General features: G+C 36.7%; 1 protein-coding gene across 1 annotated transcript; it reads left to right on the forward strand.

Moving 5' to 3' along the window:
* Positions 1–2,902: 2,902 nt before the first annotated feature.
* Positions 2,903–14,016, forward strand: LOC132168836 (cysteine-tryptophan domain-containing zinc finger protein 7-like). Its single transcript, XM_059579892.1, has 14 exons — positions 2,903–3,433; positions 4,228–4,300; positions 4,409–4,539; positions 4,666–5,064; positions 5,163–6,520; positions 6,646–7,085; positions 7,179–9,058; positions 9,137–9,297; positions 10,284–10,444; positions 11,224–11,384; positions 11,734–12,515; positions 12,615–12,780; positions 12,865–12,997; positions 13,756–14,016. Exons 1-11 carry the CDS (start codon positions 3,269–3,271, stop codon positions 11,926–11,928), a joined length of 5,124 nt encoding a protein of 1,707 aa, XP_059435875.1. The 5' UTR covers positions 2,903–3,268; the 3' UTR covers positions 11,929–12,515; positions 12,615–12,780; positions 12,865–12,997; positions 13,756–14,016.
* The last annotated feature ends 142 nt before the right edge of the window (positions 14,017–14,158 follow it).

The following is a 14,158-nucleotide window of genomic DNA, read 5'->3' on the forward strand; positions in this document are numbered from 1 at the left end:
TTATCCAAAATAATGATAAAGAGTAGTAAAAGAAATTAATGTCGGGTGAGACATAGCATGGTGGGTTCCGCCACGGCGCCACCTGACACGCAGGCTCAACTGAGTGTTGTTGGGCTACGCGCTTCTGGACAACTATGTGTTGAACTGGTTGACTTGTAAATGGGCTTTTTGAGGAAGGTTGACTCCTCAAACAAAAAAGACCATTTTGTTATCTACTAATTTGGGGTGTCATTTCTATCAAATGCTTCTAATTTTTTGAATGCATTTTCTTATTTAATCCCATGTCATCCAATCAAAGATGATATTAATATATAACAGTTTTCCAAAGATGACATCATATTATGAATATTATTCGAAAAAATAATATTATGTATCACATTTTTTTTTCTTACAAATATTTTATAATGTTAACGTGATAATATCAAGCAATCATTGAATATTATGTATCATATTATGAATATTATTAGAAAAAATAATATTATGTATCACATTTTTTTTCTTACAAATATTTTATAATGTTAACGTGGTAATATCAGCCAATCATTAAATTTTTTTATTTTTTAATAAATAATGATTTAAGAATTGGTTGGAACTGTCACTTCACTATTGTGAAATAATTGTAGGATAAAAAAAAATATTAGTTTATAGTATTACTTTCAAAAATTCTATCCTAATAAACATGATTGGTAATTCATGTGAAAAGCACATATCAATTGGTGGACACAACTTTATAATCTCGATTACCATGTCACATTTAGCTAGCTTGTTAATTATTGTAAAAGCATATCACCAATTCTCATCAATTCACAAAAAAAAAAAAAAAAAAAAAAAAATTGTATGATTGCCATATACTCACAAAAATATAAGGCTTAAATACTATATGTGACATGTTAGACGTTGAAATTAACGTTGGAAGATTTTGCAAAAAGCAAATACTAAGATCCAATGCGAGGTTGCTACTGACAGTGCACCCGTTATTGGAATTTGGAAGCCCCCATCAGACAACATGATCAAGATAAATTGGGATGCTGGGCTGAATACGAAGGAAGGACGTGTGGGTGTAGGATTCATTGCTCACAATTCGACTGGTAACTTTCTTGTAGCGCGAAGTTTGTCACTGTCTATTCAAACTGACCCAACTTCAGCTAAAGTACTAGTAGTGGTATATGCTATTATTCTTTGCAAGGAAATGGGGTTTGCTCATATTCTTTTTGAGGGTGACTCCTTGCAAGTCATCAAGGCTATTGCTTCAGAAGGGCCATGTCTTACCAGCTATGGCCAATTTATCGACTATATCCAAAGAGAATTACGTGGTTTGTTAAACGCCAGTTTTGTTAAACGCCAATAATGCAACGCATGCGCTTGCTAAATTGGTTGCCACCCATGTCACTATGTCTACTTGGTTGGAGGATGCCCCACCAAGTGTAGGTGATATTGTATGGAATGAGCAACCCTCCCTGTTTGTGTGATCTTGTTACGAATCTTTTTGAGATAATAAATATTCCAAATATTCCTTAAAAAAAAAAGTGCCATGTCATTTAAATGAGAAATGATGGGCTTAGTCAATAGACTTAAGCCAATGGGCCCAAGAATAGATGTAACTTGCCCTATTGCAAATTATGGTTCTCATTAAAATTATGAGGGATTTGATTGGAAGAAACTTCTCCAAACAAATTTATGTGATTAAAGCTCGTCGACCTTCTGATTTAGTAAACTATCTCTAAACAAATTTATTGATTTACTTGTTTATTTATCGTGTTGATATATTATAATTGTTGCCTTTTATTTTAATGTTTACTTACTAAGTTATGGACTCACAATCTCTTCAGTAAACATTGACCAAATAACTGCTTAGTAAAGTGTAGAAGAACCTACAAAGGGAAACCTAATATTTTTCTATATGTACATTTTTTATGATCACCATGATGCATTGGCCTGTTAGGCCTTAGTTTCGGTGGTTGGATCTGCCACTTTTGTTGTTCTGTATAACGGCCCTCAATCCTATAGTACCATTGATAATTTAAAATTAATTTTATAAATCTATTGTTTTTTTTTTTTCCACTATGATCAAATGGTTAAGTCGCACTCCCAGACCCAGTCATCCTAATTTGGGATTAGGGGTTGATAGCGTGACATTCACTATGTGACAACATGTACATTATTAAATATATAAAAAATGTTCCAAGTATATACATGCATATGGCAACTACAAATAAGTGAAGTTTGAGAATCTTGATTAGGATCAAATGATGATAATTTGTGATAGAATTAAATGAAACTTCTGTTACATATTAATTGCATGCTCCGTGTAACAAATTCACTCATAAGGATTCTCAAGCCCTATATGAATTTGTATTTATTTTGTCATAAAATCTCCCAATTATTGAGCTTAAATTAGGTTAAACATGATCAACCATAAAAGTTGATTCATGCTTGGTATGAAGACTCCCATTCCCCATCTAATGGAACTCCAACCAACTCGCCAGGAAATCCATTCTTACCTTTCCTCAAAATCTAAGATATAATCTTTGCTTTTATACCAGCATTGATTACTAATTAATGCTAAGTTTTTTTTTTTTTTTTTTTACAAATTTTCATTGGAGTGAAGCCAAATATATAAATTTTGAAAATAAATGGAATGATGTGTGCATGTCACGCGCAGTAGAAGGCGGCTGATATGGGGAAATTCTCACGCTCTCCTGCAGGGCCACTGTAGGAAAAAACGTAAAACATAGGGGCCAAAATAGTAATCACACATAATATGTTCCAGCAAATGAATTTTGTTTTCTTGTCCTTTCTGTCCATTACTATGTGGTCTTTGTTAAAATAAGCGAAAAATATTTTCCTTGAAGGAAAAATAAAAGAAAAGAAAATAATAAAATAAAATTAAACGCGGCTGCTGTATACACCAAAAACCAAAACCAGAGAGAGAAGAATGTGCTAATTCGATTCCAGCTGAAGAAATCGCACCAAAACGATTCCGAAGCTGTAAGCTTTCAGAGAACGAAAACAAAATCGAAGCGATTTTCATTGGGTTTAAGTTGAATAGTTTGATATTTAAGAGTTGAATCATTCAACTTTGTTGAATCCTGGAGGGGTGTGATTCGCGATCGGGGCTGGTTTTGATTGTTTCAGAGAGAATTCTTGGTGGGTTTTTGTTTCTGTGAAATGGGTCGGAGGGAGTTTTGGATTTGGAGGCGGGGATGTGAAGAGGGAGCTATGGGTTTGAGGGTTTGATTAGAAAGTTTTTTTCTTTTTTCTTTTCTGGATGATTTCTGTTGGGGATGCAAGGAAGGGGCTAGGGTTAGGATTTGGCGGTGGTGGGAGAGACATGGACGAGACTGAGCTTGAAGAAGGCGAAGCTTGTTCTTACCGGAACGACAACGACGATGACGACGCCAGCATCGACCCAGATGTTGCTCTGTCTTACATTGTAAGGGCCTTTTTTTTTAAACATGTTCTTGTGCTTCAAACAAGTATCATATATATGTTTTGTTTTTTAATGTGAATTTTGTTCTAGAGGTGCTAGAAATAGTTGTTATGTTTTGACTTTATTTGAGTTAGATCCAAGCTTGAATCCATAACTAAAAAAAAGGGGAAAGAAAAGAAAATTACAGTGCAAGACCTTGTTATGAGAACTTAAACATGGCTTTGTTTATTGAATTGCAAATATGGCTTTTGTGAATTCATCTTGATCAATTAGTAAGAGAAGTATCCCTGTTTTGATTTGATGGCAATGCTGTTTTAAGTAGTTCAGTTAATGTAGAGACTTGATCTTCTTCCGGAAAAGTAATTAGTCATGGTAGGACGACATTTAGCTCATGAGTTGATACTTACGGATATCCGACAAAATTTTTCAGTAGTCGGGAATGTAATGTTCCTTTTGAGTACTTTAACAATGTTGTTAGTCATTAAATCTGTGTTTCATCACTTTCACCAAGGAGTTTAGAGGGAAATGTAGAATCAATATTTAGGCATCCTGAGATTTAAACTATGGAAACTTCAAATTCATGATTGGAACTCTCTGAATATGGAGTTGAGGTCGAGAGAATTGGCTAATGTATTGTAGGATGGTGAAGTGCAATTTCTTAAGTGCTAGCTTTACAATCTATCTAACCTCTTATAAATGTGTTATGCCCAGTTTAAATGTCCTTTTGTTCTAGTTCATGCATCTTTATTTTATTTTTTGGTGCTCTATATGACACGTATCTTTCTTATCTTCTTAAGGATGAGAAACTTCAAAATGTTTTGGGACACTTTCAAAAAGATTTTGAAGGTGGGGTTTCTGCAGAGAATTTGGGTAAGTCAAGAAAAAGGAGAACAACTTTTTTTCCCCCAAAAGCTTGAGAGCCACATTATTTGGAGGTCCTCTTAAATCGATGGTTTGAGAATGATTTGATTGTGACAGGGGCAAAATTTGGAGGGTATGGCTCGTTTTTACCTACCTATCAACGATCTCCTATTTCATCTCATCCAAGGAGTCCTCCAAAAGTGCAGAACTACAACACAACTAGATCTCCAAACAATTCTTTAATGGAGGTTTATTTTTAAGCATATGATACATCATTTCTTTATAATATATTAATTATATTTAAATGAGAAATTTATGATCAAATAATTTTTCATCTAAGAATTTCTAGTTGAGCATTTTATGTTACCGCACAGGGTGGCCATCACAACTCTTCAGTTTCTTCAAGTGCACCTCAATCAGTGAGACTTGGAGCAACTTCTACAAGTTCCACATCATTGCCTATATTGAAGGAACCATCCACAAAGGAGTCTGTCAAACAAGATGTTGGAACATTGTTTACTCGTGCTGAGGAAGTTAGTACTAGATATGAATCTAATAACAAGAAACTTACTAATTTATCAGACCATAAAACACTGAAGGTTCGAATCAAAGTGGGTTCTGATAACTTATCAACACGAAAAAATGCAATTTATAGTGGTCTTGGTCTTGATGTTTCACCATCGTCATCATTGAATGACAGCCCTTCCGAAAGTGAAGGGATGTCCCGGGAACCCCAAGGTATCCCATTTGAATCTCCCTCCAGTATTCTTCAGGTGAAGCATCTTCTTGTAATTTTCTTATCCCATATTTTCTTATCCATATGTGCACAAGATAAATTAGAATCTGTTTGTTTGTATTTGTGTTTGAGCAGATTATGACATCCTTTCCGGTGTACGGGGATCTACTCATATCACCTCTTTCCCATGATCTTATTGACTTGGGTGAAAAGGAAAAGCTGATGAAAGATTATAGATCCATGCCTATGAGCAGGGGTGGCTTGGAAAGTTTGAACATACTACCAAATGGGTCTGATTCTAGAAAGGCTGATGAGAAAGTGTTAGGAGAGAAGAAAACAAAGTCTCTAAAGCGAAATGATCTTTCAGCAGAATTGAAGAGTTGCAATAGTAACGGTGCTTGGAAGGGCAATGGGTTTATATCGAGGAAGGAACCAGACATTGATATATTGGCTTGTGAGGAGCTTATTTCTAAGACTATGAAGCTACCGCTTCTTTCTAATTCAAATTCTGCTGATGGTGACATGGAAAAAGGTAAAGACCGGGCCTCTTATGCATCAAGGGAAGCCAATATGGGTTTGCTAGAGGACGAAGAGTTCTCTGAGCTACCTAAAGAGGAACAATTGGGGCCAACATTCTCTCAAGAGGATGACTGGTTTGAGAAGTCGAAGGCTGGTTCAGCTGGAAAGTTTTTTGAAGAGAAGAAAGCAAGTTCTCTCGATGACATTTCAGTATATCCGAAAAAAGCTGCCCATCCCAACAGAGAGAAAAGTTATGACTCAGTAAAGTCTGATTCAAATGTTTATAAGGGAAGGAAAGCTCTAAACACTGAACTTACAGATCCTTTAAAGGAGAAGGCTAATCAGAAAGCTAATGTCCATGAAAAAGACAATATGAGATTGCCTCCTGAGAAGGAACATTCTCTTTCTGGGAGTAAGAAAAAATCGAAGGGGAGTCAAAGTAATGGCACCCAAGTTGCAGAGGTACCAAAAGTAAGCTTGAGGGTTGGTTCTTCATCAGTTCCCAAAACAAAAAAGAGCACTCATGTAGACAATTATACCTCTAAAAGTGAAGTGGAAGACTTGAAATTACAAAAGGATCTTGGAAGAGCTGGAGAAAAATATGAAGATTTCTTTGGGAAATTGGAAGAAGAAGAGAACCAAATGGAATTGGAAGTGCCTTCTGAAGATAAGGAGTTTGAGGTGGTTGAGAAAAACATAGCTTCCATTAACAATGCTTCATGTGAAAAATCAAGCATTAAGAAATTTGATAAGCTGTTGACATCAGAGGCTCATCCTAAAGTGGTTTCAAATGGAGGTCCATGCTATGGGAATGGGCTCATTTCTGATGCAGTTCCAGCAACAGGGCCTCCTTCAGTGATAGACCTCGATACTTGGGTCCAGTGTGACAGATGTCATAAATGGCGGCTTCTTCCTTTTGGTACAAGCCCTAAAGACCTACCCGAGAAGTGGCTATGTAGCATGCTTGACTGGCTGTAAGTTTTTTTTTGTTTTTTTTTTGTGGGTGACTGGCTGTAAGTTTTATTTCCAGTAGCATTTAAGTATTCCTCCCTCCCCTCTCTCTCTCTCTCTCTCTTGACCTATCCATAAATGTGTGTAGGCGAGGAATGAATCGGTGTAGTTTCACCGAGGAGGAAACAACAAAAGCTCTAATTGCAATGTACCAAGTTCCTGCTCCTGAAAGTCAAACTAACATGCATGGTAATCTTGGTGGGGTTATAACTGGAGTAACCTTGGCTAATGTTCGGCACCCTGACCAAAACCACCAAAATATTGGTTTAAATGCTATGTCTTGTGGTGGAAAAAAGAAAGATGGATTAAAAGAACCATCAGATGCAACATATAAAGATGGTCCCCCTCAATTGTCAAATTCAATGAAGAAAAACTTGCCGGCTTCAGTGAAAGGTAGGACCCTAAATGATGTGAGCCAATCTCCTCTGATGGGAGAACCTGATTTTCAGCAGCAAAGCAAGTCAAGTGACCTACCTGTGAAAAAACATAAAGAGAAGCAAAAAGTACGTGACAACTATTCTGATGGAGGTATTGTATATGAAGCCGAAAAATTTATGTGTTTGTGAAACTCCATTATTTTCTATTTTATGTAATTAACTTCTTGATAAACCATGCATACAGGTGATACAAAGAATTTAAAGATGAAAAGCAGAAAGGATAATAGTGATCAAGATCGTTCTAGAACTTCCAAGAAAATCAAGACTGAAGTTATGCATTTTACTGATGAAGATGGGGTGTCGGACCACGGCGGACCCACTGGGAAGATTGCTGCTAGCGCAAATAGTGGTTTTTCTACTGCATTATTTGAGAAGGATCAGCCTAGATGCAATGAACGCTCTTCGTTTAAGGACTCAAGGGATGATTTAACGGGCGGCCTACATGCTTCCGTTAAGAAGGAAAAACACCGAGTTCCAGTTTCCTTGGAATTGGGAACCTCTGATACTAGAGAAAACTCTAACAAGAGGAAAGTGAAGGAGGAGTTCAACCCCGATGACTACAGGAAGGAAAAGAAGTTAAGGGTATCCAAGTCTGAGGGGAAAGAATCTAAGGCAAGTAGAGACAGTGGCAGAACAGACAAAAAAGGTAGTCATGCAAAGAACCATCAACTTGGGAAAGATGTAGAGAGCAATCTGTCTCAGCGAAGCTTGGATGGTATGGATTCTTTGAGAAGGGATTTGGGATCTCTACAGCCTTCCATGGCAGCCACTTCAAGCTCTTCTAAGGTTTCTGGTTCCCATAAAACAAAGGCCAGCTTCCAGGAAGTGAAAGGCTCACCAGTTGAATCAGTTTCTTCATCACCTATGAGAACTTCTAATCCAGAAAAGCTTACATCAGCAAGTAGGGACCTCAAGGGGAAAGATGACCTTCCGGATACTGGTCTCTTTGCCGTAGGTAGTCCAAGAAGATGCTCAGATGCTGAAGATGATGATGGGAGTGATCGATCTGGGACAGCAAGGAAGGACCAAACATTCAATGTGGCTTATCACAGGTCCCTTGGGTCCTCTGAGTTTGACTTTCAAGACAGGGACTTTACTCATGTATCAGATGGTAAAGCTAGAGCTCAGATTGTGCCTTCTTCTAATATTGCAAATGGCCATCTTACAAATGGTGGGGTATATAATTTAGGCCAGGATACTCCATATCCTAGTAAACCACAGTCTTCAAGTCAATGCCATGATGATGAAAGACAGACTGACAGCCATCCTCGTACTAATGAGTCTCGTCCAAGGAAGTCTGGGAAGGGGTCCTCTTCACGGATGAAGGACAAAAACCGGAGTTTTAAAACTGACTTTGATATGGGGAAGGTTAAGATTTCTGATTCTCTCTGTGACCTTCAAGACCACTCTCCTTCCCATGAAGTAAAACCGAGGGATGGTAAAAACCAGTTGCAGGAGAAGTCTGGAATCAAGTCAGATGAAGCTGAGAACAAATATGTCAGTAAGAAAGATCTTGCAGGAAAACTGTCAACTGAGAGTAGCAAAAGAGAGAGCCAGTTAAAGCTTGGAGAGCATGATGGTTCACACATCAAAGTAGATTCTACCTGCCGACCAGATGCATCGTCTACAACAAAGCAAAATCTGCTGCAAGACTGTGATGGTGAAAGATCTTCAAAGAGGTTCCCTTCTGACAAAACTGATCAAGTTGGGCTAATTTCTGCGAGAGGGAAGTCACTACCGCTACCACCGTCTGGAGGACCTCAAATTGAAACACTGAACCGTTGTCCCAGACCTGTTACTGGGTCCCAAAATGGAAATGGAGTAGATAGTTCAGCAGTTGATGCCTCTGAAGGTGATGATGCATTTAAGCCGCGAAAACAAATAAGAAAGGCTGATCAGCAGAATGGAACTCGGCACAGTAGTTCAAGACATCCCACACCGAATGGGCCGAAGGCCAGGGAACTTGATGCCCCTAGTCCTGCTAGAAGAGATTCCTCCAGCCAGGCTGCTAACAATGCTCTGAAAGAAGCTAAAGATCTAAAACACCTGGCTGATCGTCTTAAGGTTTTCACAGTCTCTGCTTGATTTACTGATGGTGCTGTTTGTTCTGCCCTAATTCTTTGCCACTTTTATTTTTTGCAGAACTCTGGGTCAAATCTTGAGAGTACGGAACTTTACTTTGAGGCGGCCCTCAAGTTTCTTTATGGAGCCTATCTGTTGGAGTCTGGGCACTCTGAGAGTTCCAAACATAGTGAGATGATTCAATCGAAGCAAGTGTATAGTAGCACTGCAAAACTATGCGAGTAAGTCAAAATATAAAGCATGGAATTTTGGGGTTTACCTGTTCTGTTCTTGATTCCCTTTGTTTTGTTTTGTTTTGTTTTTTTTTTTTTTTCTCTCTTTTTTTTAGTCATTGTTTAAGTAATAAGCAATGTTCACAGCAGGACGTAGAATTCCTGGCACCATGAATATGTAAATGTTTTGCTCATTACTAAATAGTAAATTAAAAGAACTGGTTTGACTTGGGTTAAAGAGGCTGAATGTGCCACATAATGTCATACATTGTAACATCACTTAAAATTTGTCAAAACTGCAGTCCTTAGTGGTTCTGTATCATGGCCATCTCTTTATTAATTCTTAACTTTTTTAATTCCTAAAATGGATTGAGGCTTATGAGTCATGATATTTTAAACCACACCCGTTGCATGTGTGCACCCACTCTGCTGTTTGTGGGTCCATACAGACTTCAGACCTTACCCAATACAGGGGTATGATGTGAAGTTGTAGGCAATATCTTGGCTTGTAACCTATGGATACCATCTCTCATTTGTTGTGACTTGTATGCGGAGGGCTTTTGGGTCTGAGATCAAAGAGTTCATTTTTTAGTTAAAGGTTAATTTTGGAGATTATAGGAGCCAGTGTTGGGTTCTGGAATGAGAGGACAAGAGATAGGGGGAGGGGGAGAGAGGCTTGAGACTCATTCGCTTGAACCTTTGGGATTCATCTTTGTGGTCTTCTTCATTCTTAGTGAAGCTTTCTTAACCATCTTTTCATTTGGTTAAGTTGACTAATGTAAATCTGTAGTGATTGTAACTCTTTCTCATTCTATTTTCTCCCAATTGTTAGAGATATAGCATATAAATTTTTAATTGTCTGGATAATACTGCAGCTATCTGGAACTTGGTTATCTTAATATTGAAATTGTTCTGGATTTGTTGATCTTTGTAAATTTGAATAAGCATTTGGAGCTATCGTGCCTGTCATTTTGATCATCTGCTGTATGGAATAGGTTTTGTGCCCATGAATATGAGAAATCCAAACACATGGCTGCTGCTGCTCTGGCCTACAAATGCATGGAGGTGGCTTATATGAGGGTAGTTTATTTCTCACATACTAGTGCAAGTAGAGATCGCCACGAGTTGCAAACTGCTCTACAAATGGTTCCTCCTGGTAATTATAATCTAGTAAAATTGTTGTTTTTCTGTGGGAACAAATTTTTTTTCCTGGGAAATTATTTCATAGTTACTTGTTATGCATTAAAGCTACAATAAGCTCTTCTTAGCTTAAAATCCCCAGTTTCCCACAGTTCTAAGTAAATGTCACACACAAGTGAATGCACACATCTAATAATTTGATATAGTTGTATGATGAACCTATGGCAAAAAATCAGAAAATATATATATATATATATATATATATATATATATATATATATAAGCAAAAAATAAAAAAATTCTGAAAAAAATAAAAGCAAAAAAATTACCATTTTTCATTTTGGGTCGCGGAAATAGGACATTGCAAAGAAGGGGGTAATTGCAAAATTGAAGCATTGAGGGGACATTTCAAATAGGGTGGTTATTAGAGGAGGCTAAATGTAGTTTCCCCCAAAAAGTTTCAGTGAAAAATCAAATTATATAGAGGCACACATGTTGGTTATTCTGTTCTGACTGTTTTTTACAAACAATTTTGTTTGGCCTCTCTAATTGGTGGAGTGGTACATGCATTAGTATGCTTGCCTAAAATCCATGTTTAAAAGAAGAGCTTGTGACGAGGCCCACGAGGGTGCCCTTTTTTTGTCATATTAAATGATTTTTTTTTTTTTTTTTTCGTTCTTTTCCTTTAGAAATTGCCTTTCAGAGTTTATTATATGCCACTGAATTAACACTAAAAGGGGTGTTTACTACCATTCTTGTTGTTATGTGATGTCATTCTTTTGTTGCATTATTCAGGTGAGTCTCCTTCTTCATCTGCCTCTGATCTTGACAACTTAAACAACCCCACCACAGTGGACAAGGTTACCTTATCAAAGGGTGTTAGCTCTCCCCAAGTTGCTGGAAACCATGTCATTGCTGCCCAAAGCCGTCCCAACTTTGTGCGGTTGCTCAGCTTTGTAAGCATATATTAATCCTGTTTATAAACTTAAATTGTTGCAGAATATTAAGAATAATAATATTATAAACCAACTAGGCTTCAAATGTACATTGTTAGTAGGAGAAGAATATTATATGCAAATGATGCATCTTTCCTCAATACCCTTGATGAAAAGCATCCTGCTTAATATCTCGCTATATGTGTCTTGGAATGGTTTTTATGTATGGGCAGCACAACTTCCATCCAAACCACATCAAGTTTATAATGTAATCTTACCTATGATACAACAGCTATAATGTCTTACTGAGCTTCTTTTCCATATTATACTCTATTTGTATATGAGCATAATCAAACTTGATGATATGCAGGCACAGGATGTAAATTTTGCAATGGAAGCCTCAAGGAAATCACGAATTGCTTTTGCAGCTGCTAATGTAAGCTTAGGTGAGACCAAATGTGGGGAGAGTATCTCTTCCATTAAAAGGGCTCTTGATTTTAACTTCCAAGATGTTGAGGGATGTCTACGTTTGGTACGGCTTGCAATGGAGGCCATTAGCCGTTAAAGAATCAAAAGTGGTTATGGAGACAATTCAACCATGAGAAGAAATTAATTTTGGTTGGTGTATCCTGTGTATTAAGCCTTTAAGGAACAAAGAAAAAGAGGCTGACCTGGATCTCTCTGCCACACTGCATGATAGTTCTCGAGAGACTAGTCATCACCAACTTGCAAAGTTAGTGCACTATATACATTTTTGTGATGCAAGATGAGTAATGGCATCTTGAAATGAACCATTTAAGGGCCGTATCTGCTTTCTGAATTGGACAAGGGGCAAATTGAGGAAGTGTGAATCAGTTAAGGTTCTGCCAAAGTGATTCTGCAATTTTTTAATGTAAGTGGATATATGATCCTTCAGGATTGTGGTTGAAGATATAATAGTTGGGGTGTTTGAATTTTGATACCGAAACTTCAATTGGCCTCATTTTTCATCTAAGGAAGTTGTAGTTTTTCTGTCCTCTCAATTTGATGTTTACTTTGGTTGGAGACAACTTGAAGCATGGGGAGCTGCCCCAATGTGCTCGAATTTTGTGATATTGGTTTACCAGCACTGACACTTCAGAGTATAGAGCATAAAAGAAATGGCAGTCTCATGTAGGCAACTTCTTTTACATCAATCTTTTCTTTTCCATCAACCTGTTGTTTCTAATTCTCTGTTTTTGTTCTGACTTTGTGTTTTATGCATATTTGCAGGTGGTCTTCTATAGTTTATATTATTGTAGGTGGGAACAATGTTCTCTTTGTTGTTGATAGATACAAGCAGGAATAAGTCAGCCAAAATTATATACAAGAAAGTAATTACAGTAATAACAACCATGCAGCTTTCAGAACTGCATTCATCAAGTGTTTTCCTTTAGAGGTTTGTGGTGCTCTGTTGTGAAAGATTTGCTTTTACTGCTATTCTTCATTCATTTCTAACTCATTTTATTTTCTTAATTGGCAGTGTCTATATTTGTAAATATGCAAATCATTGATTCGCATTCATATCAGAACCGCTCAAGTTTCTTTTTTCAAAAGGGCTGGAGGCAGTGTAATACCATGCCATCAGCTAGTACATTTGGATCTAACAGTAACAGGTGAAGTTACTCTTTTCACCCCCTAATTAAACTTGATGAAGACATGAAACTTCAATTCATATGTCTATGAAATACTTATTTCCTCCCAATTGATTAGTGTCAAGAGAGTTACTTATTACGGGTTTAAATTGCATTTTTAGTTTTCTTTTTTTAGTATTAATATATAGAAAAATGCTAGACCAATATTTTTTTTAAAACACGTGTCAACATGTGGTTAGAGGGTCTTAATTTTTTTTAATAACTAGCGTGGCTCTAACCACATGCTAACACGTGTTAGCAAGTTATAAAGAGTTATAGGTTGATGGTTTGAATAGGAGACCCCAAGAGCGTGTTCAAAATGCCCCTCTACCACTTTTTTTTTTATGTTGGTATTTACTTGTAACTCTGATACATAAATATTCAGAAAATTATAGCTATTGCTTCTTGTGCTCTGCATCAATTCAATTTTAAAACCCAAGTTTTAAATGTTTTATTTTAATACCAAGCTTTGGGCTACTTGTAATTCAAGACGGCTGTCTAATTCTCCATCAAATTAATAACATAAGTAATATAAAATTATAGTTATATGCCGAGAAGAAGGAAAAGAAAAGCAAAAATAAACAGGAATAACGAATTTGTTCTATGTAGTACGCAACTTATAGTTAAAAAAGAGTTATTAGATATTATTTTCCGAATTATGCTTATATTGGGGATTATGTGTTTATGTAATTTAGAGTTAAAAGTCTTATTAATACTAACATAATTGCATGTGGATGCAGGTTAAGTAATTAAAACGCAGTGGCCATGGAAGTACGGTTGGCTAGTGGATTATTGACTGCAGCAGGGGAAAATTTGACTTTCTTTATTCACTTCAGCCTACTTTGTCTCTTTTATTTTTGGTTGATTTGTAAATGGTGATTAACTCATTGATGACGAGATTTTGACCCATCTCCAGACTTGCATACTCTTTACACGTGTATAATAGTAGCAACATTTGTCCAATCCTTATTAATAAAATCTTACATCTTCTCATTCTTCAATTTTTTTTTTTCATCTCATGTGATGAATTTGCCTCGATAATTGTCATGATTAACGGCTGTAAATACTGAGAAAGAACCGAACTTACTATAATTCCAATAAGGATTTTGAACAATTTTATGATCCAAATTATAGATTGACAAG

The sequence above is a fragment of the Corylus avellana genome, chromosome ca2 (genome assembly GCF_901000735.1).
Source record: "Corylus avellana chromosome ca2, CavTom2PMs-1.0".
Lineage (NCBI taxonomy): Eukaryota > Viridiplantae > Streptophyta > Magnoliopsida > Fagales > Betulaceae > Corylus > Corylus avellana.